Source organism: Adiantum capillus-veneris, chromosome 8, assembly GCF_014529385.1.
Source record: "Adiantum capillus-veneris isolate H3 chromosome 8, ASM1452938v2, whole genome shotgun sequence".
Lineage (NCBI taxonomy): Eukaryota > Viridiplantae > Streptophyta > Polypodiopsida > Polypodiales > Pteridaceae > Adiantum > Adiantum capillus-veneris.
Window position 1 is genome coordinate 10,875,345 of NC_140938.1, and position 23,853 is coordinate 10,899,197.

The following is a 23,853-nucleotide window of genomic DNA, read 5'->3' on the forward strand; positions in this document are numbered from 1 at the left end:
TGGCATCACATTGTCCTCAAGCAAATCCTAACTGGTTCCCATTTTCATGCCTGACACAGAGCTGATTTGGTCTATAGAATCATAAGTTCCAATTGGCAAGGTATCAAGTACCCTCCTACTGGAACGACCTCTCAATCCTGGACTGCACCAAATCCATAAGTACACAAAAGAGTTTAGAAAACCAACACTGACATAACTTTTAGTGAGCTCAAATAATAAAAAAATTGGCCATGGTCTCGTTTATATATAGGACAAAATTTCAAATAGTATATAAGGATCTTCAAGATCCACCTCACTTGAGGATTTAAAACAATTAGAAAAGCTTGCAGGTATCAGGCACATAATGCCTTTAGGACCCGGAAGTCATGTTGTAAGTGCATATAACTATCTTACTGGCAACTCAAAAGTAAGACAGGTTCGTCATCTTCGTCAATTTTGCACTTGTTTTTTTGAATTTGGAACTTCCAGCCAGCAGCTGTCAACTGACTCAAAATGGAGCCCTTGACCCAACATAGCAATAAAACACTTAGCCACCATCAATAAAGGGCAAGTTGAGCATCTACAATCTCTTAAAGCAGAGAGCAATGTTGCACACAACTTCCTTATCTAGCAAATAATTGATCCAAATAACCCAAGAGAAGGGAATGTCTCAACAAGAATATACAGGTTACGACAGCGCTATCAGAAGCATATTTTCAGGGCCAACTGTGCGAGGGCATCTCCATTGACGCAGATCCCTTGGAGACTCGATTCTTTCTCCCGTGCACTCCACCCGAGCTGTGTCGGTTCTTTCTCTCGTGTACCAACTCGTGTTGCTGCACTCGTTCTGTCTTCTTTTTTGACGACATGTTCATGCAGTCACAGGCTTTAAACCTTGGTTGCAATAATAAGTGTGTAGCTGTTTTTGCTAGCAGTACTAGTCTGCTGGCCAAATGGGGTCAGTAATCATGGCACTGTGCAAGCAGCTACAGCTCAGTAGAGCATCAGGGTGGCCAAGCTCTCGCTTCCTTGCTACTCTAATTTCAAGTACTAGAGGAGAGAATTAGAGTAGCATGTTGTATCTCAGTGAGTCATGGAGTGGCGAGCACGATTGCTGCACATGGGAGGGAGTCACCTGCAGTACCACCCCCACCAGCATTGCCAATCACACCAACGTCATTGCAACTAGCAGTGTCCTCGAAGCTGGCGCCTGTGTGACAGCCCACTCTCTCTATTTTTACAAGCTGTCTATACTTCCATCAGCAACTGCAATGTCGTCTTTAGAGTCCCTCTTTAATCTGCCTCTCCTCTCCACCCTTCAGCTCCCGCCGATCAAGCCTTTCAAGTTCCTCCATGTGTTTTGGGGAGCAGCTGCCATTGCTGCACTCCCTCACCCTCTCCAGTCTCGTCCTCATTGGTCCCCTCATCCCAGCCTCTTTATCTCACCTCCCCCTCCTTCCACACCTTCACCTCAACCCCTCATTCATCACAATAACGTGCCCTCCATCTCTTGCTCCCTCCTCCATGACATTGTAAAATGGCCTTAGCAACTTACACAGAACTAATTTGAAGGCTTAACATTAGAGCACGCACACGCACACACACACACACACGATTCTCTCTCTCTCTCTCTCTCTCTCTCTCTCTCTCCAAGAAACCGGACGCCCCGAGCTCATTCGCAAGGGTGGCGCTGCAAAATCCAAGGGGGGAACCAAGTGAGAGAAAGGGTGAGGCTACCTGCTAACACAGAAGCAATCCGAGGGGATCTGCGTCGACACAGATCCCTTGGACTGTGTGCTTCTGCCTCTCTGAGACTGCATTCAACACAAACATGATCCTACAGTTCTTCATCAGTCCACGCTAATGGGCTCAATTCGCCTCTCTGAGATTGGTGTGTACTTAAATCCACTTACACAGAAGCAATCCAAAGGGATCCGCGTCGGCGCGGATCCCTTGCATTGTGTGCAAAGGAGCACCATGAGAGGCATGGTTGTGAGCGGCAGTTACTTAAAGCACTTGCACATAAGTAATTTGAAGGGATCCGGGTCAACGCAAATCCCGTGAACTGTGTGCATAGGAGCACCATGAGAGGCATGGCTGTGAGCGGTGAACCTGCGATGTGAGCGTGAGGACTAAGGTGGACGACGGGACGAGGCCGGAAGACGGGGTGATGACTTGGGAGGATCTCAGGAGCGATCTGCCATAGCTTCTCCACTTTTGCAACACTCTCTCACTCTCTCTCTCTCTCACTGCCAGTAACAGTAACTGCCAGAGCCACCACCACATTATACGTCCACGTTTTTTGGCTTCAATTTGACACCTGCAAGTGGATGCAAGTGGAGGGGCCACTTTTGACACCGACTCCGGCTTGTTCTCACAGATGTTTCATAAAAATGGCCAGGTCCAATTTGGGCAAGAAGGTTCTCAAGCCTGTTCAAATTATTGAATTTTGTGTTACAATTTGAAATTTCTAGTGTGTTTATCCCTCTCAAATTTAGAGTTAGCCAACTCATATCGTGTGAAGATGTTCCAAAGCCAGGTCCACAAAAAATGTTTCCCGAGCTACATAGAAGTATATATTAGAATTTTTAAAATCTCAAGCTATACTAGAAGATCTTATTTCGGCAATAAAAAAAATAATATAATAAAAGGTAATAATAGAATCCTCTTCAGAAGATATTCTGCTTTCAAAATTAAAAAACATTCTTTACTCATCATTTTGAGAAATTCGAATTTTCAATGCAATGCATTAATGAGCCAAAAAGGACAAATATTTTTTAAATAGTGTAAATTTGTTAGTCTTCTTTGAAATATAGCGAAGCATTGTCCGAAGGACTGTTTTTTTAAGAGTATTCTTCACAATGTCGAGGCATATTACTGTTTTTGGCCCTTCTAAATCACAGAAGCTTGTCATTAATTCTGATAAAAGACATATTGAACTTTCCACTGCTAATATTAGAAGTCATTTTGCATTGGATACATTAATGTTTCGCCTTCATCCATTGACCCTATCTCTCAGGTACTGGAGTGTGTTGCTATTTGTCCTACCGTGATCTACTACTGTTTGCCAAGAGATAAATTGAATTCCACAAGGTGTGTTCTTCATTTAGGGGAGCACAAACATCCTTGTAGAGAAAGGAAATGTAGAGCTTCAGTGATGAAATCGATGCACTAATGAAGAAATGTGTTACTATTGAACCATTCACAACTGCAAAGCAATTAGAGTGCATGACAACACAGGACATTATTATGGATAAATTAGTTGTGGAAGGTGACCCTGTCTCATATGCCATGGGTGATGATGAGTTTTCTTCCACATTGGATACAATTACTCCATTATCGAATAAACGAAGGACGGAAAGGACATTGGAGATTGCAAAAAAATCAAAGAACATTACTGCAAAAAGGAAAACTTGGGAAAGATCAACAGCCACATGTTTTCAAGATGTCAACGAAAGGTACTTGAAGTGGGGTTGACTTGGTTAATGAAATAAGACCAGGTGGAAACCTTGAAAATATGTGGGTCATTGCCCTTTTCAACTAACTCACGCACTTGCCGCATAATCTCCTCTTGTTGAGCTTGAGAAACTCTATAAGGAGGTTTATTAGGCGGTGAACTTCCTGAAAGAAGTTCAATTGCATAGTCATCATTGCCTCGTTTAGGAGGTAGTTCACAAGGGATGTCGTCAATAAAAACATCTTGAAATCCCTTGAGAAAATGGGATAACTCTAGTTCCTTGTGGTTGTTCATATTTTATTTTGCTAAAGCATTATGTTCATTTTGAGAATCTTTAACAAAAATCATGTACACAGAAATAGAGCTCTTTATTGACTTATTGAAAGCTTGTGTATGTACAATGGGTATGGTGTTATCCATCACTTTGGCATCTATGTACATATCTTTTTCCCTGAACCTAAAGTAGATTTTCCTTTCAGGGAATTTAACATTGGCAGCCATGCAATCAAACCATGGTGCCCTAGGATTACATCCTCGTGCTTGATAGGAGATAAAGAAGTCCTCTTTGTCCACATAGCTTTGGACATGGAGCCTCAATTTTCCAATTAAGGGAATGACTGAAGCTTCTTGCCCCTTGAAAGCGCCATTTTGGGTAGGACATCTCCCATCTCATAGGCTTGGATGCCTAGCTTAGTGGCCAACTCAGTGGATATGAAATTGTGAGTAGAACCAGGGTCAAAGAGAATAAAAGCATCATGTTCTCTTACCTTTCCCCAACCATGTCATAGAGGAGATCCTTTGTGGCGAGCTTCCTCTTCTTGGATTTTGACCAAGGTAGTCAAGGAGGCTCATGGCGGGTGTTCTTTTGGGGGCAAGCATGGTACGCATGCCCTTTTTTGCTGCACTTGAAACAACGGTTATCCTTGTGATAACACTCAAGCTCTTCAAGAGAGAGTTTTTTTTGCCTTTGTAAACTCCCTTCTCCTTAGCTTTGTTGTTATTGAAATTGCCCTTAGGAGACTTTTGGACATTGTCCTTCCCCTTAGGCTCATTGGAACCCTTGTTTTCCATGGGTTTAAGATTTCTCTTAGCCCCTGTTTGGAAATTGATTCGAGAAGCCACCATAGTATGGTGTATAATCACAGATATGGTGCGTGGCCTTTGAGAGTTGACATACTCCATCATTTCTTCAGTTAAGCCCGCAAAAAATTGTTGTTTTTTCTCTACAAAATCCATCTTTTTGAAGAGAGTGGCTTTGAGATATAAGTCCCAAAACTTGTCTACAAATTTATGAATGGATTTGTAGGGAGGGAGCTTCAAGCTTTGCCATTCGGTGAGTACTTTGTCTTTGGCATCGGTGGCCAAAAACTACTTCATGATGGAAGCTCTTAAAGCTTTCCATGTTTGTGGAGCTTCACCGTTTGTCCATAGGCTAGACCACCATTGCCTGTGGACTTTTGAAAGTGCATAACTACATGGTGGAGCTTAGAGGACTCTGTGAAGCCCTCATCTCCAAAATCCGCATCAAATGATTGGATGAAAGCCAAGACTTTGTCCGTAGCACCAAAGGTGCCATTGTAGGTAAGGAAAGAGATGCTTTTTCTTCCCTCTTTGAACTTCTTGAGCTTGGACGATCTCTTCCACGTGGCATAGGATTTCCTATGGCCTCTTCTTTTTTATGGTTCAAAAGTTTCACCATCGCTTTCTTCAGAAGATGAAGAATTTGAGGAAGATGGAGAAGAGGGGGTGATATTGTTTAGTGAGCGATGAAAATCGAGCGGGGGACAAAAAGCGAGCAAAGAAAAATGAAGAATAGGCACATTGACTTGATGTGTCTTGAAAATGTATGTCTTTGATATCCTGACCCTTGTGTGAAAGATGGAGCCAAGTGACATTTTTAAAACCTCTCTACATACACTTCATTGTGAATTAAAAGACCCTTTTCTTTCATAATAAGGGATATCTTAAAATGAAAGAGAGTAATATCTAAGATAAACATGACAATATACACATTAAGCACCATCTCCCTATTCATTTCCTCTTTCTGCATGCATACCCTCACATGTTGCACTTTCATCTATTGAGGTGGACCATCATGCTGTAAAGACCTTATCTTTCTTGTATGCTATATCTGTATGTAAGCAGTATTGTAAATTGTTACCTTTCTTATATCTTTATTACATTGTAGAAAACCATATCACACATACAAGACTAAGTTGTCCTTCACATGATCATTTTGTCATAGTAACACTATTGTGGCCATTAGTCATTTTCTATGCAACTGTGCTTAACTCTTGAATGCATTAATAGACATTCTTATGTGTATTATATGGGCACAACAATATCTTACACCTTATCCAATTAAACTGAGCACTATTATCATAATATACTTGGTACCATTCCACGATCACTAGCTTTAAGTACTTAGTCTTCATATTCTAAGGGAGATCTTAAAATGAAAGAGAGAAATAGCCAAGATAAACATGACAATATATACATTAAGGCCCATATTCCTATTCATTTCCTTTCTCTATACATATATCCTTGTAATTCTCAAATGCATCTTCTATAGCAGCACAATTGTCATCCCTCTGACTATGCTAACATCCATGCTAAGGACTATATGCATGGATGCCCTATTTGGTTAAGGTTCTTTTAGTTCTATAGCTCTACTAGTATGAAGTATTTTCTTGATTGGATAATGCTAAACTTTCAAGTTTCAAAGGATAGTTGATCCTTTGAAACTTGATCAAAATACTTGTTTAGATCCCTGTCGACAATATTGATGCAAACTTATATATTGTCCTTGGTATGACTTGGAGCTAGTGAAAATTGAATTCATGCAATCATCCTTTCTAGGGGAGAACAAGATGAAGAAAAGTAAGTGGAAAATCTGGTATATGGATATATGTTAACTCTAGAATGGTAACATGACACTTTTATGTCCTTGGACACTTTTGTGTCCTGTTAAGTGACCATTTTGCTTGAATTATTTGAAGAGTATGAAAATGAATTTCTAGGTGCTATATATCCACAAAGTTGCCTTATGAGCTGAAAAAAACTTAGCATTTTTTTTTCAGTATCGATCTCACCATTAACCTTACTCAATTGTGTGAAAAAACGGGTCATGTTTTTGGCTATACCACTCTAAACTTCATGTTTGTGAGGTTCAGATGGCTAGAGGTTAGTCCTTCATAGTTTTCAACATGTTTTGATGCTTGTAGGGAGAGCTAAGTGTTAAAATTGAAAGTTATGACCAATTTACAAGAATTGCATAATCCTGTTTTTTGGCCAAAATTAGCACTTTTATGATTTTTTTGGTGGCTTTCTTGATATTCAAATTCAATTTTGATTGTGTAAGTGTAATGTATAACATAAACCTAATCTTCCTGGAGTTTTGGGGGACCTAATATGCTATATAGCATAGTATATGATGATGGTTGAGTTTTTTGATTGCTGAAGAATACGATACATTTTAGAGTAGCAAGTATAACTTTCTCAATATTGCTAGTTTCTTAGGCCAATTGTGTGTATTTTGTAGGTAGTGACCATATCTAATCATAGACTATAAACTTGGCTAGATATTGAGTAGTTTCTATGGGTTTTTAGAGGTCATAATGCTAAACCTAGTTTTTTTCATGTTTGTTGTATTTAGCACTTTATCATTGCTCCCAAGGTTCCAATTGTAAGAGATCCATTATCCTTTTGACATGCTCCATGGCTCCTTTTGAATCCAGAGGCCCAAAGGGAGCTAAGAAAACATGTATATAGTATCTGTATTGAGCGTGACTATAGAAACTTTGATGATAGGTCCACAGAATGGCAAAAATGCAACTTTTTTGTACCTTTTTTTTTGCCCAAAAAAAATTTAGTAAGTTAAAAGCAACCATATGTTTTAGTCACCAACCCATTGAAGTTAACGGGGCATTTTATCTCATGTCCTACAAAAATCTCCACTCTTATTTATATGCAATCAACCGTAAGAAATTGTTGTTTTGGACAAAATGCACTGGTCCATTAGCTTTGGAGGCTTGTAGTGACCAAGGAATGAGAAAAATTACAAGTTTCTCAATTTTTTCCATATGTAGTAGTTATTGAACTATAAGCTCATGAAAGGATTTTTCAAAATGAGTGGATCTACTATGGTTTTGGAATTTTTTCCCAAAACCTTGAAAGGACACTTTTATGTCTTGTTAGGTTACCATTCTAGTGTTAATGTCATTAACAATCGGGAAAAGGAAATGGCCACTATGGTGATTTATTTATGCCGTACAAGCAAGCGTCATTCGATCTAGGAAATCATAGAAGGTTTTCCAAGAATGGTCAAGTCAAGTAGTGAAATTGTAAAGGGCATATATATATATGTGTCTCATGAGTTGCATGCTTAAAAAGTTGACCATAGATGGAAAGGAGAACTACTCATACAAGTATAGTAAAGCTTGTGAAATATAAGATAACTTTACTCATTTACTATCTAAATAGAGTGCGAAGAAAATGTTAGATTTTGCAAATACATCCAAGTTTGAGATATGAATGCTCCTTTTTTTTAAATCATGAGATAATAATTTGATTCTCAAAAAGAGCGTTGATCCCAGGAATCAAGTAGAGGAGCTCTAAGGCCAAGGCCCACCAGATTGCATTTCCAAACGCTAGTCTAAAGGGTTTGGTATAAACATTTGTTCTTGTAGAAAACAAAAGTATGTTTTGTCTTCACCAAGCCCAAAGACATTTCGTTTCCAAACGCTAGTCTGAAGGGTTTGTTCTTGTGATGTTTTTTCTTCACCAAGCCCGAACACATTGCGTTTCCAAACGCTAGTTGAAAGAGGTCGATGATTGGGGCAGGTTACAGCTCGAGACCTAGGTGCATTGTCGCTGGGCAGGTTACAACCCGAGGAGGTTAATTTGACTGCGAAGGTTATAGCCCGAGGAGGTGCATGGTCGCAAGGCAACCTGGGAACAAAGAGAAAGAGAAGAAGAGAGGAGAGATTTTAACGTCGTACGAACACTCCTAAAAGACCTCAACCATGTGTGTGTGTGTGTGTGTGTGTGTGTGAGAGAGAGAGAGAGAGAGAGAGAGAGAGAGAGAGAGAGAGAGAGAGAGAGAGTTTAGGAACGTCACTGCAGGTCTCTGCGTTTATATGTGAAGCTCACACTACCCACTAATTAGTGGCGATCCTGTTTGCCATGCAACGGTGCTCATGCAGAACTCATGTCGTGCGCTGGTCGTATGGAGCAGCTGAGGAAGACGTGGTTGATGAGAGCAGTAGTGAGGTCTATCGAGAACCAAGAGTTTAATCTTTGTTCTTTAATGCTGTAATATCCCCTTGCTACAAGACAACTAAATGCTAGTCAAGGCTTCAGCGCCAGTCTCGAAGGAGGCGCAGTTTGATGACTTTAGCTCGATGTTATATACAAAAGATGGCCCCTTATAGGTCCCGCTAATTGCTTCGACTTGGTGCACAGATGGGAGGACAGGTTGGCCGCTACGTCCACTCGGATAAGTCTTCACCAACGCATGTTGGATTGCGTTTGGAAACGCAAGTGCAAAGGTCCTCGTGAGCTTGATTTTTTTTCATAAACACAAAGCGAAAGGTCCTCGTGAGCTTGATTTGCGAGCCTCTTTACCAGCCCCTATTGATTTGCGAAAGTGTGAACGGTTCGGTGAGCTTGATGCTGATTTTAGACCTTTTCTCATTTCGACAAAAATGCCCTTTTTCTACTCTCTTTTGCACCTTAATGCATAAAAAGGTTGAACACGTCACAAAGATTTGCACCCTTTAAAAGTAAATTTTATAATCTAGTTTTTTAGTGGCGCATGCCCTGTTGCTCTTTTTTAAGCAGTAGCGCCCAATGCTATTGCTCTTTTCCCTTACAAAAGATTAAAACCTAGAAAAATTAATGAAAAAAGTGTCATTTGTAGCTGCAAAAACCTATATTTCTATCGCAAAGTGACAAAAGCGATATTCTCTCTCTCAATATTGGCACATGAGAATATGTTTAAGAATTGTAGTGTATAAAGGACCTTGTGAGATTGTTTTGAAATTCACGTGTGATGCCAGTCATGTTTGAGAAAAGTGTGTCTCAACTTAGCCTTGAGCTAATTGATGAAAAGTAAAAGTTATGCTTACATTTTGAGAGTAAGTAGTGAAAATATAGCCAAAAATATTGTTTAATTTGAAACATTCTCGCTTGAGAATTAGTGTATAGGGATTTGATTGAATTTGAGTTGAAATACCAGTTAAGTTCAAGAGATAGAAGGTAGGATGCAAAATCTCTACATACCAAACCATTATATGAAACATTTCAAGTGTTTGAAAGCCCATTTGAGCTATATAGAAACAATGTACTATGCACAAAATGCACGTGCAAAAATGTGTTTATTTTCTCTATCCCTTGCTTTCTTTGCTCGCTTTTTATCCCTCGCTCATTTTTTATTGTTCGTTAAATGATAGCACCTGAGAAGAGCGTGACCTCTTTCTCGCCTTTTTCTTGCCTTGGTCCTCTTTGTCTGCACCATCACTTTCTTCATAAGAGGAAGAGGAAGATGGAGAAGAGGGTGATCTCTTTCTCACCTTTTTCTTCTCTTATTTTTTTTCATCCCTCTTTGAATTATGATGTGGAGAAGTGTGCGATGGTCTTCTCCGTTTAGGAGAGTGTTTTTCTCGCCGTCTTCATGGAGCCATCTCCACCGAAGTGGCAGGAGACTCACTTCTTTCTCGTTCCTTTGGTGGGGGCTCTTGAGTTCTCCTTTGAGAAGGAGATCCATCATCAAGAAGCAATTTTTGAGCCCTTCGTATGGATCCTCTTCTTCTTCCCAAACCGAAGAAAGACCTCTTTTGGGAGTCTCGCAAGGAGGCTTCCTAAATACTCTCTTGTCATGGTGGGGAATTTGGAGAATCCCATGAGCACGAAGCTGCCATTGCCCTTCACTTTGGAGGGATGGATTGCCCATGGCTTGTTGAAGCCTAGAAACAAGATAATTAGCAAGCATAGAGGCATCATTAGTAGCCTGCTCATTAGCAAAATCAAAGCTATCAACATTAATTTCACTCTCTTTACTATTGTTAGTCATTCTAACAACTTTTAGGTGTAAACTTTTTTAGGTGTACTTTGGCATTTCAAGCCTTAGTTGCTACTCCTCTTTACCCCTTTAGAAGATCACTCAAGCTACTGTACCCGTGGCTCGAATATCATTAATTGCAAAGAATAGAAGAGAGGGTTTTTCAACATTAAACCAGCACCGGCTCCTATCAAGCTTCTAATAGCTCAATAGTGGTTAAGCCATAGGCAATCCCCATAGGACTGCACTATTAAGACCATAGCTTCTAATAGCTCAATAGTGGTTAAGCCATAGACAAGCCCCGTAGGACTCCACTATTAAAACCATAGCTCTCGACGGTGATACCCCGTTATCTGCACGAAGGCATGCACACTATAAGGGTGAAAAATCCCTATTCTACTTACTCAATTTCAATTAATAATACCAACCATTTATAGCTAGCTTGAGGACCTCCCTTCTTGAGCAAAAAAAGAGAAACCTTGTGCTCTGGTACCAATGTAACATTTAATGGCCTAGTAACTTGTGTGTAGTGGAAAATAGCATAGACATAGTGAGAATTTCATTAGAATAGATTCCTAATGAGCATAGCAAGAGTGCTTGGATGGAGAGAGCAACAAAAATCATAACACCTAGTTAGATAGGCATGAACAATACTTCAAAAGAGAGAGAAATTAAGCTATTGACAACAATTGATGACCGGATTTACATGGAGCCGGTCCCCCCTCCAAAAGTCTTTGTATTATAGGTTTCCCCATCAAGGGAGCCATTTTACAATACAATTCTTTGTGTTCCTTTAATAACTAGCTAGTGCAACGAAGATGGAAGCTTTAAGCACTAAGCACACACTTATAAAACACAACATCAATTCCCTCATGGTCTCAAACCCAAGACCTCACACACCTTCGAAGATGGTGAGAGCTAGCGGGGTATGAGTGTATATGGAGAGGAAGGAGTATTCTTACGAGAAAGAAGTATATCTCCTCACATAATCACTCATAAAAGCTTAGCATAGTTTAGTAATTAGCATGGTAGAGGAGATGAGCATGCATTGAATCTTGGCTCTTGGTTGGATTTGCATCACAAATCCAAGAGTTGTTGGTGTGGGCCTCCCTTCTCACAAGCTTGGAGTAGATGATGAGCTTTCCAATAAAGCTTGAGAAGGAGAGAGAGAGAGAGCCTTCCTGCTCCACACATGAGATTGTGTGAGAGTGTGTGTGTGATAATGCCTTTAAAAAATCAGCCCTCTCTCTCTCTCTCTCTCTCTCTCTCTCTTGGTCGACCCCTCTTGCTAAATCCTTTTCCTGGCCTCCCATTGGACCTCTCCAAGCTTAGTCAATAGGGTTTAAGAAGCATAAGCCATAGCCTTGTGACAAGTGTTCCCCTTTCCCCTTTTGTGAGAGCTTTAGGTAATATAATAATGCAACTAAACTCTCATTGGACCCCTTTGTCTTTTGGCCAATAGGAATCAGGCAAGCCATGGGGCTGCTGATGAATGCTCATTGGACCCTTGGGAGACTAGACAATAGTCTTCTAGAGAGCTTAATTATTATTGGTTCTTTTATCAAGTGTTTTTAAATGAATTACTATATTATATTTAGTCTAGCCTAATTGTCATTGGTCCACCTCTATGGCCATCCAATAGGATTTTAGTGCACCTTGTGGGCAATTGGGCTAAGGAGCTGACATGAGTCCCCTATTCCCTTTGTGTAAAGGGAGCCTGTGAGAGTGTGTGTGTGTGTGTTTCTCTCTCATCTCCTACTTACAGGGCTCGCTCCCTCCTATGTAGGAATCTTGAAGACTTTTTGGCACACTCACAAAGAATCCAATTTCACTAAGCTTGACCATTGGACACAACCTTTGAATTTTGAAACCTTAGCATTTTGGAATCTTAATGGGCTGAACCTTAGGGTCTTTAAAGCCCATTGTTGCACATTGCACTTTTGTAGATGGCCCCCCCTTTGGATCCCTACTGTGGCCGGTCTGCCAGCTTAACCAATATTCTAACTTTTTCTCCCCTGGTACTTCTCCATATTAAATGATCAGTTTAACATGAGAAAATAATTTAGGAGAATTAGATATTAGTTATTATGACAAAGAATATCCATGGATTTTATCTTTGGATTGCCCAAGTCTATCCATGGAAATACAAGAATATGGACGATAGTAGACAGGTTTAGCAAACAAGCATGTTTCATACCTGTCCAAAAGACTATAAAATCCCATCAAATGGAAACCCTCTTTATATCACAAATCTTCAAGTACCATGGCTTGCCAATGTCCATAGTGTCAGATAGAGATCCTAGAATGACCAATAATTTTTGGAAGGGTCTAAAGGCTTATGTCACAAAAGTAGATCAAAAGTCCCAATGGGAGAAGTACTTACCCTTAGTGGAGTATGTTTAGAATAACATAGTACATAATTCCACGGGAAAATCACCTTTTGATGTGATAGAGGGAAGATCAAAAAGTCCCCTGCTACTCAAGGTACATGGGAAGATCTTCACTACACATGAATATAGCCAAGACCTGCAAGAATCTTTCCAAAAGATTAAGGATGCTATATCCATCTCTCAGCAAAGGCAAAAAGTTGTTGCTGATAAGCACAGAAGATCCCTAGCCTTTAAACAAAATGATTAGGTCTTGCTCAAGTTTCCCAAGGCTCAATTAAGGCACACGACGAGCAAGAATCCTACGGGACACCAAAAGTACTATGCTAAATTAGCAAAAAGATACTATGGTCCCTTTCAGATTCTTAGGCCAATCAATGAGATGATCTATCAACTCAAGTTACCCAACCTTTGGCTCATGCACAATGCTTTCCACGTGAGCCTATTAAAGCCTTACAAGGAGAGCCACCTCAAGAAGCAATCATGGAAGACCCACCGGAGATTGAAGACCAGGAAGAGGTGCTGCAGCCCGAGTCCATTCTCGACACGAAGACAAGGTATTACGAGGTGGTAAAACTATCCAAGATATCTTATCAAATTGAAAAATTATCATTTGGAAGATGCTAGATGGATGCAAGGCATACAACTAAAGCATAACCTAAACCTTGTCAATGCTTACAATGATTGCCTAGAGTGGTCCAATGAGCATTCAACAACCCAATGCCTTGCCTGATTCCTATTGGCCAGAAGACTAAGAGGTCCAATGAGATTTTAATTGTATTATTTAATTACCTAAATCTCTCACAAAAGGGGAAAGAGGGACACATGTCACAAGGCTAGCAATTATGCTTCTAAATTGTCATTGGCTAAGCTTTGCAAGAGCCAATAGGTTGCGAGCATGAGCAAATAGCAAGAGGGGTCGACCAAGATGAGGGAAAAGGCTGCATTTTACTCTAACTCATTGCCACACACACACACACACACACACACACACACACACACACACACACACACACACACACACACACACACACACACACACACACACACACACACACACAAAACTCATGTGTGCAAGAAGAACTCCATCTCCTTCTCCAATCATTGAGAAGTACATGCCTACACCAACAACTCTTGGCTATGGAATGCAAATCCAACCAAGAGCCAAGCTTCAATGGCATGCTCATCTCCTCTACCATGATAATTACCAAGCTAAGCTATGCTACTAGAGTGATTATGTGAGGAAAATACTTCTTTCTCGTGAGATACCGCTTCTTCCTCTCAATCTATCCTCATTCCCTACTAGCTCTCACCATTTTTGAAGGTGTGTGAGGTCTTGGGACTAAGGTTAGGGACACTAGGTTTTTTTTTCAAGCATAATTTGGTGCATGAAGCTTCCATCTTCATTGCACCAATGAGTTTTTTCAAAGGAGCACAAGAATTGTATTGTACAAAAGTCTCCTTTGATGGGAGAAGCTATAATACAAGCCTTTATGGAGGGGGGACCGGCTCCATGTAAATCTGGTCCTCAACTACTATCAATTGTTCTATTTCTCTCTCTTTTCAAGTATTGTCAATGACAAGTTAGCTAGGTGTAAATTGCTAGGTTGCTTTCTCAAATTAAGTACTCTCTCTATGCTCATTAGGAACTTGTTCTTAATGAAATGCTCACTATGTTATCAATTTCCGCTACACACAAGTTACTAGTGCATTAAATGTTACACAAAGAGACCTTTGATATATCCGAGGTAAACCTTGCATCGATTCTCTCACCCTCTTTTAGATACCTCTCTACCTCTGGGCCATAAAACTCTGTATACCTTTTAAATAGCATCGAGTTCCCTATCCATGTCATCATTTTCTAGCCTGTTGTAACCAGTTGTTTGGAAACCTGCTTGTAATTAGTCTTTGACACAATATCGTCACCTCCTCCAGCTTTTTGTTCAAACTCTGAAGCAACTGAATCATGTCTCCGGTCATATAGAGAACCCTGTGTATTTCTTTGCGCATGCTCACCCTCCTGTGTATGTCTTTCTTTGTACTCACTCTCCTGTGTATTCTCTTGTAATCTCATAGTCTTATCAAATCCCTATGAAACCCTAATCCCCATCAGAATCACTATCTCATGTAATTCATACAAGTACCTTTGAACCTCTCTGTCATAGAACTCTGCATGTCCCAAGAAGATAGCATCGATTTCTTTGTCCAAGTTGTCACTATGAGTAGGCTTCCAAGATTGAGATGACTGCTCATAAACATGCTTGCTCTGTAACCCTGACTCTGACACAGTTTCATCACATGCTTAACCTTGGAACACTCAGTTAGCATCCCAAGATAACCCAACCTTGAAGAACCTTGTAAAATCTCTTGGCAAGCAGCTTTAGGTGCATCATCCTCGATGGAATCACCCATGTCACATACAAAAACTAGTATAGCTTCACTCTCCTCATTTGAAAAAGATTCTACCTTTGGATCAACTGCTTCACAGTACCCTTGCCCCAATAATCATACCTAAGAGCATGTTGAAACTCATACCAGCTTTGGAACTATTCTGCTTGAATTTTGTGAACTCGATCCTCCAATTCTAGAACAACTAGGCGATGAGAAGCCTGCACCATCTCAATTTTTGAAATACCGCTGTCATCCATCCGTCTTTTGTAGTGGCTTAGATATTCATCTACGTTCATGGCATCGAACATACCGATATCTTCATATATTGACATAAGCTTCGTCTTCACCCATTGAGCTCGTCTGGCAATTTGTCTCGCTTCGTCAATGTGATTAAGCTCACCATCTTTAACTCCAGCCTCTGTCTTCTCAAGTCTGTGTTCTGGATGTTTCATGTCGGGTTCACCACATGTCAGGTCGAGATGGTGCAGGTCGAGAAGGCGTCTAGGACCGGAAGATTGTGATACTTTAGCCGGACAAGCGTCGGACCTGTAGTTACACACACTCGAGAGAGACCATTTGAAATACACACACCGGGGAGAGAGAGAGAGAGAGAGAGAGAGAGAGAGAGAGAGAGAGAGAGAGAGAGAGAGAGAGAGAGAGAGAGAAAGAGGTAACACAACCTTCTTAGCGTCAACCCAATCCTTTACAAAGAACGCCTTGTGGTGAGGTAACACATAAGCCTCTTGGCTTCCCAGTTCCCAAATCAACCCCAACCCAAAATACAAACCTGATGATCAATCCCGAGCGTGGAAATGATAACGTGGCAACCTGACGGTGTCTTCCGCTCTTCCCAAGACCATTTGTATCCCTTACAAAATTGTGTCAACATTGGTGCAGCCAAAGTTGGTCCGAGCTAGGAGATGGTCTATGCCAGGAAAAGGCAGTAGGTGAGTGGAGTGTAGAAGGGGAGGGCAGGTGCCAAGGCCTTAGGCAGCCAAAGGGTAGCGGGAATGTATGCTTAAAGCAGCTTTTTCGCCTAGTTTTTTTTTGCTTTTGTGCCGTTGGAAGCCTGCAAAGTGGAGCTTCTGAACAGAGGAGTGTGCCTGTCAAAGCCTTTGTATCTCTCTTGTGTAAATGGCCATGGTGATGGCAGTGCAAGTCTGTATAAGTGTTTGGTGAAGTGCAATCGAGCCGTTGTTGCCTCGTCTCGCTGTTGTTTCCCCTTTCCCCTTCTCTTTCTCTTGCTTTCATGGTTCTCCTTGGTGCCGGCTGTGTGGAAGTGTGTGCCCCCTCGGACCGAGGGTGTTTTGAGTGAGAGAGTGAGATTGAGTGGCGGTGTGCGTGTGTAAGGGTGGAGACAGGCAGTGGTAGTAGGTGTGCCTTTTGTGGTGGATTTGTGGAGTGTGTGAGCAGTGGAAATCAAGCAGGCGGTGGTCTGCTAGTGTGAGTTATGTGTTTGAAGGTGTTTTCCGAGAGGATAGGGGTGATGTGAATACCCTGAGCTATAGAGAGGCCCTTGTGTTCGTGTCGGGCGTGTTCCCCCATTCCCCCTCTCTATCTTCTGGCACCCCCACGGAGGAGTATGCTAATGCTCCTAGTTGAAGTCGAAGCAGTGATTTTTGTGATGCCAAAGGTGTAGCCTTTGAAGAGCAGGTGCTGCTAGTGATGGCTTGGACGGGATTTCCCATTTTCACTAGGATTGAAGATGCGGAAACTTGGCTTCAAGACTACGGATTGTTCGTGTTGGAAAGCGGTTTATCAAGAGAAGATGGTGCGGTACAAGTGTTCCTGCTCCTAGCTCGTGGTAAAGCAAAGCTATGGTTCGATAGCCTTGGTAAAGAAGAAAAAGCAGATTGCAAAGCCCTGGAGGCGGATTTTTGAAGGAGATTTGTTGCGGATGCACAGCTAGATGAAGTAAAGTGGAAGCTAGACAATTTGAAGCAAAGCTTGGAGGGAGATTTTCAAGCATTCGAGTGGGAGTTTGAAGCCCTTTGGGGGAATTTACTCAACGTAACTGTTGCAGAAAATGCCAGGTTTTTGAAGTTGTGTAAGTTCATGGATTACCTGCATGAGGAGGTGCGAGGTAAGGTGGAAATAGATGGTCCGATGTTGTATGAAGAGGTAGTAGCTCTAGCGAGAGGGCGAACCAAAAATATTTTTAAGAAGCGGGAGGCTAGGCAGAGTTTTCCAAATGCAGTGATGCCAAAGCAGTATAATGCGGAGGGAGCCGAGCCAAAAGTGGTGCAAAGAGAAGTGCAAGTGCGAGAAGAACCAAGGGTTATTTGGTTGCAAAGAAACAGGATAGTTCCTATGCCGAAGATGCCGCCTAGAGAAGTTCCAATGGTGGAGGATGTGCAAGTGGTTCCAGAGTGGACAAAGGAAGTGTTGTCAAATTCGAGTGAAGCTGTTGAAGCTCCATTGAAGTGCGATAAAGAGCAAGGAGTGTGGTTTGCAGACAAGGTTGAAGCGGTGAAGCTAGAAGAGGTTCCTGCGCTTGAAACTGAAGAGGAAACTGTGCCGAGTGACAATAGCTCTATGGATGCAGATACGAGTTGGGAGACCGAGTCATCCCAATCCAGGTATGATGAGTTTGACCTCTTACATGTGAGTGGAGAAGTAGTGAATATGTGTGAGGAGCAGCATGAAGTGCAAGCGGAGGTGCATAATGAGAACCAAGTGGAGAAACTTAGCCCTACGGGTGGTGAGGAGCAGGTAAAACTGGTGTGCAGTGCCATGCTAATGGACATGTTGATGAAGATAGCAATAGAGTATGCCATAGTGGTGCAGCAGGAGCAAAATTTTGCCAAGAGGGATAAAGCAGTTGTACCTATGGAAGAGGACGAGGAGGATGTGATAGAGAACCGATTTCTCTCTTCCTTGGCAGATCTTGAGGATGCACTAGTAGAAGAGAAGGTAATCGCAATGGACAAGCAAGCGGTGCTTATTGACCTTGAAGGGCCAATTGACGAGGAGGAGCTCGACAATGCTGGAATTGAGTGCATGGTAGGTGAGAAGGACAGTACGCAGCCGAAGTTAGAGGTGCTTCCTATGCAGTCAGTGCCCTCTATGACAGGTGATGCGGACTCGAAAGCAGTGTCCAAGATTTCTAAGGATGTTAGCGGTTGGACACACTCAAAGGAGGATGACTACCTGACGGGATATTAATTTCCTTTGTAATTATTCCTTAATTGAGAAGAAACCGTCATTTCACCTTTGTAAATAGTGGGGCTTGCAGAAGCTTCCAAATTGTATCCCATTTTTGACATTTAGACGGAGTAAATGGTTAAATTTTAAGGTATTTATACCACTTTTGACCTTAATGCAGAGGACCCTTTTGTCATTTTTATAAGTTTTTCTATGTGTGAGTTGAGCGTACTCTGTGTATCAGAGATAGTGAGAGTTTTATCTTGACGCTACGCGTGCACTGGTGGTCGGAATCGAGTGCGGAGAAGTGGAGCATGTTGCCCCCGAAGAGAGCTATGCACCAACACCTACATTGCAGGTGTACGGCCCGGCTTTGCGAGCTCGACCCACGAGCTATATCTGGTGATTCGGTGAGCATACGTTATCCGTTTTTGCATTTCAGCATATCCACGCGTTCGCATTGAGTAGAGCACTTTAATTTTTGAAAACGACGACCTGTAAATTTCGACCAAACATCCTACGTGATTTTGCACCTGGTGCTTAGGGTTGGGGTTTTGGTTCATGGACCTTCGGAAGAGCGACCTATTGGTGTTAATAGGGTTTCCTTCAAGTTCCATAGCGTTTCGAGAATGTTTGATGGGTATTTGGCTCTTGAAAGCGTTGTAGGAAATCTCCTCTTATGTACTCTTGAAGGTTGTAGCTTAGACATTGGGTAGAGACCTCTGTAGGAAGTAGTCAATAGTCGATCGAGTGTAGGTTGACACCCTATGCTTGCCTCCACGCGCCTGCGGGTCGAGCTTCGTCTTTAGCTGACAAATCTTGTTAGGTGAGTTCTCGCTGTGCTAACGTCCGTCGCGGCGTATCCACCAACATTGGCGCCATTGCCGGGGACGAAAACCCTAGGTAGGTGACCGAGACTAGTCCTTGAGGATAGGGATTATGTGGCTTGCCAAAGTCTTGTTTTATATTTAGATAGGATCAGAGGGTGGGGGACTCTCTAGGTCTTAGGAGGAGTCTAGGGAGCGAGTGTCTGGCCTAGATCCTTCGACTTAGGTAGACTTAGGTAGTTTTAGGTATTAGTTAAGTTGTGGTGTAGAGAGTAGGAGTTGGAGTGGTAGAGGTGGTGAAAGGATAGCTTGTTAGTCCAGAGAGGCCAAGAAGCAACCGAGACACCAAAATCACCATCTCACTTGATGAGTAGGAGTAGGGTAAGTAGGACATCATGATTTATGATCTGGAGCACTTCATGCATGTTATAATTGCTGCTAGGCTCATCAAAGAGCTGTAAAAGACGGAAAAGAGTGTTTAGAAGCTGAATTGAAGTGCAAAAGTTTCTGTGCGTATTTCTGAGAGAGCTGCAGAGCGTAGGGAGTACTTCTGTTAGAAAAAAGTTAAATTTTAAGCTAGTAGACATGCTACGCGTAGGATGTCTACATGCTGTTCTGGTGAGAATTTTGAAAATGTGAGTTGACCAGTGTGTTTAGAAGGTAGGTTTTACCCTATTTTCACCTGGAAAGTGGAAGTTTGACCATATCTTGACAGGATAAGGCCAAAAGAAAGGAAATTGCCAGACATCCTACCCAAATTGTGCCAAGGCATTATTTTAAGACCAAAACCATAGGATGGCTTCATGAGCATGATCTACATGATTTATTGAGTGCATGAGAAAGGTTTCATCTCAATTGGGAGAGAAAATTGGGTTTTAAGCAGACTTTAGCATTTTTGACTGAAAAAAGGTTAGGATAGCTAAAATTGGGGCCTTTTGAAATCCAAACTAAAATCTAAGCATAGCATTGGGTTGCTGACATCAAGGGGAAGTTGTGGCTCAAGTTTGGGGCCAAACAGATCACTTAGACATCCTACGCGTAGGATGTGTTCACAGTGATTTAGCATTCCAAATCCAATTCTAAGCATACCATAGTGATCAACACCTTAAGAGGAGTCTGTGGTTTACATTTGGAGCAATTTTGGGCAGTTAGACATGCTACACGTAGGATGTCTACTGCATGATATTGAAGTCAAGATCTGACTGTAGGCATAGCAAGGTGTGTTATAGCCTTAGGCAAGCCTCCTAGTCAATTTTGGTCTAAATTGGAGTTGATTTCACTGGTCAGACCAACATCGTTAGACATGCTACGCGTAGGATGTCTACTGCATGATATTGAAGTCAAGATCTGACTGTAGGCATAGCAGGGTGTTTTATAGCCTTAGGCAAGCCTCCTAGTCAATTTTGGTCTAAATTTCAGTTGATTTCACTGGTCATACCAACATCAGGTTGCTGGAACAGATTTCTGATCAGTTGACCAGCTTATAGGTGTCCAAATCAAAAAGTGAGAACAGTGTGAACTTAGCACATCAAGGGGAATCTATAGTGCAAAATTGAGCCAAAACAAAGCTGGTAGACATGCTACGTGTAGGATGTCTACAGGGGCTTATTGAAGTCAAAATCTGACTGTGGACATAGAGTGATGTTCCAATTGACTTAAGAGTTCCATAACTTCTTTCAGAAGTGAAATTAGACCTTGTTTGACCTTTTGACGGAGCAAAGACGGAATTAAGACTTTCCCTCTAAACTGACAAATATTCGAGTGAAGTACAGTTCCAGATTAGCAGACCTAATCAAGAACATCCAAAGTGTATAAAGTACAGTAGTGGTTGAGTTTAACCCTCCAGTTATATGAATCATTACTAAGACCACCTCTAGCGGTTAAATGCTTTGATTCAATTGTGCTGAAATTAAACGCTTTTGTACAGGTATATTCAGCGGCAAGACAAGAAGTTGTATGGAAACTGATCCTTTGCCAGGTGAGTGGTTGAATTTGTGATAAATTGCATTGCTAAGTTTGATGAATTTAAGATCAGGAAGATACATTCCTAGAGACCAAAAAGTGGCAGGTGATCATAGTAGCTTAGTGTCCACTGACGAGAGTGTAACTCAGGCAAGGCTAGATCCATTAGCCCCGATCATTGAGGAGGGTAGTGATACTGACACTTCATCAGATAAGTCCTTCTTCATGATGGGAAGTCAACAGCTAGGAGGTTTCTCCGGTGAAGGACCAATGCTAGGAGGAAGTACCTCCCAAAACCCTTTGAACGATGCCAAGTTCACTGTAATCTTCTTAGAAGGAACAAAATCTAGGGGAGCCCTAGTTTATTCTGACTATCGGGGACGCAAGTGTATTTGTATAGAAGAAAGACCTTCTCAGAGACTGGAGATAATTCGAGTCTATGATGATGGAGATAGATTCTGAGACGAAAAGGGGAACCACTATATGATAGTTAGTAACCCTGAGGATTACAACAGATATGGAGATAATGTGGCAAAAGGAAAAAGGGTCTCAGAGGCTCAAGAGCCGCCTCCAAAAATTGATCGACCTGGAGCTCTTTTTATGTACGATAAAAAAACAACCAGGGTCTCTACCTATAATGAGAATGTGGAAATTTACAAGCATGAGAGCGAGGGAGTAGTCTCTTATTTTCGATGCAAAGAACCCTACCCAAATGAATAAGCAAAGACAAGGTTCTTTACTTATTCTTTTATGAAATTGCTATGGGGAAGGATATCATTTTTGTTGACAGGTACGGGCGAGAATACAAACGTATTCTCCCAGAGGAGGTAGAAAAGGCAACAGTTCAAGAAACATCAAATATGCCCCCCAAGAAGTACCAAGGTCCACCTATACCCCTAGCAAGTCAACAAATCCATTTTTCAGAAGAGTACGACGCAACATCACATTCTAACCGACAACAGACGCTCAACTACCAGAATCAACAAGCAACCCAACCATCATTCCAGGCATGGCTTCAACAAAGTGCGACATTGGAACAAGACCGAAACAGAGATGGTTATCCAGCCGCACGAGGGCTAAGAGATTTACAAGAACCACCACTCTATTCACAGTATCAAGGCGAGAGTAAGCCAAAAGCTCAAGAGTCGGCACAGTCCGAAAGACAACGCATAGAATGAGTTCGAAGAGATGAACCACCTCTTGTAAGAACCATCAGAAATTATGGCTTGGGGGCACCTCTGGGAGAGGAACCCTCCAACTACCAAAGGCCAGAGGAGGTTTATCGATTAGGACAAAGAGAACCAATGATGAGATTTGTAGACCATCGTAGAATTAGACCTTCTTAGGTGCAAAAATGGGTAAACAAGAAATACACGGGAAACAGAGATCCTAGGGATCATGTAGCAGCCTTTGTGCGTGTAATTAGAGCTAAAGAAGTGTTGGACTTCCCTACTCAATTTGCAGGGTTTGGACTTACCCTAGAAGAGGATGCCGCTACTTGGTTTGACTCTGTGGAGCGTAGAGACTTTGAGTCTATGGAGGAGGTGTTTGACGAGTTTATTGAGGAATTCTCACAAAGGGGGATAGCTCATAATACAGTCTCACAAATCCATAAATTCAAACAGAAATAAGGGGAATCTGTACGAAAGGCAGCCCTACGACTAAAAAGATATGTGAAGTTCTATCCTGTGGAAGAATTGCCAACTCAATCACCGAGACTTATGCTTATATTTATTCAAGGACTAAGGAACGCAGATCTCTAAAAGAACTTACATATGAAGAGAAGCACGATGTTAAATGAGTTAACTAAGGAGGCTCTTTACCTTGTAGACAATTGTGCGGTCTACAAGGAGGGTGAATTCAAGGATTTTGATGACGATTCATCCTCACAACAAAGTAGAAGCAAGTCCGCTAAGACAACACCGAAAGGAGAAGTAGCTGTAAGTCAGGAGCAGCTTGTAGATGAAGTGCTAAAAAAATTTAGTATGTATGCCAAGCCTCAGGATAAACAGCCGAAGTGGTGTGCTATTGAACGAAAATGGACAAACCATGTGACGGAGGAATGTTATTATAACAAGGGATATGTGAGAGAGAGACCATATGCTCCCCAAGTTCAGGTAGCATCTCCTCAACTTCCACCGATGCCTAGGTATCAAGCAGGCAACCTACCAGGACCTGTAGGTGTAGAAAGACCACAACTAGTATTGGGGCAACAACCACCCCTACCAGGATTACGACCAGTCGACATAAGATACACACCAACGGTAAACGAACCAGAAGAGAAGGCTTTGGTACCTATGCATGCATATTACGAAGATTCCAATGCAGAAAATCCTGTCTATTATCCACCGGAAGATCCCCCAATGCCAGAACCTTGGAGCATGACAGAAAGTACAGTACCACCAACGACTGCACAGGCAGCAGGAGAAGGAAGATACAGCTTGGATGAACGAACACTGCTGTTCATAGCCAACGGAGGCATGGGTGGGCAGAGGCATGTGTACCAACAAAGAGGAGCTCAAGGAGCACCTCAACAACCTAAGGGACCCTGCTACAAGTATGGTGGAGACCATTGGCTAAGGGATTGTCGTCATGGTGAAATCATTAGAGTCAACGCGTATTGCACCGAGTGTGAAATTACTCACT

The 23,853-nt window shown here is 41.9% G+C and overlaps 1 protein-coding gene across 1 annotated transcript; it reads left to right on the forward strand.

The window, feature by feature from the left end:
- Positions 1-258: 258 nt before the first annotated feature.
- On the forward strand, positions 259-2,663 carry LOC147451665 (uncharacterized). The gene has a single exon (XM_086518792.1). It carries the CDS (start codon positions 1,053-1,055, stop codon positions 1,524-1,526), a length of 474 nt encoding a protein of 157 aa, XP_086374918.1. The 5' UTR covers positions 259-1,052; the 3' UTR covers positions 1,527-2,663.
- Positions 2,664-23,853: the final 21,190 nt, after the last annotated feature.

Coding starts and splice junctions, on each gene's coding strand:
- LOC147451665 (XM_086518792.1), top strand. CDS start 1,053: ATGTTGTATCTCAGTGAGTCATGGAGTGGCGAGCACGATTGCTGCACA.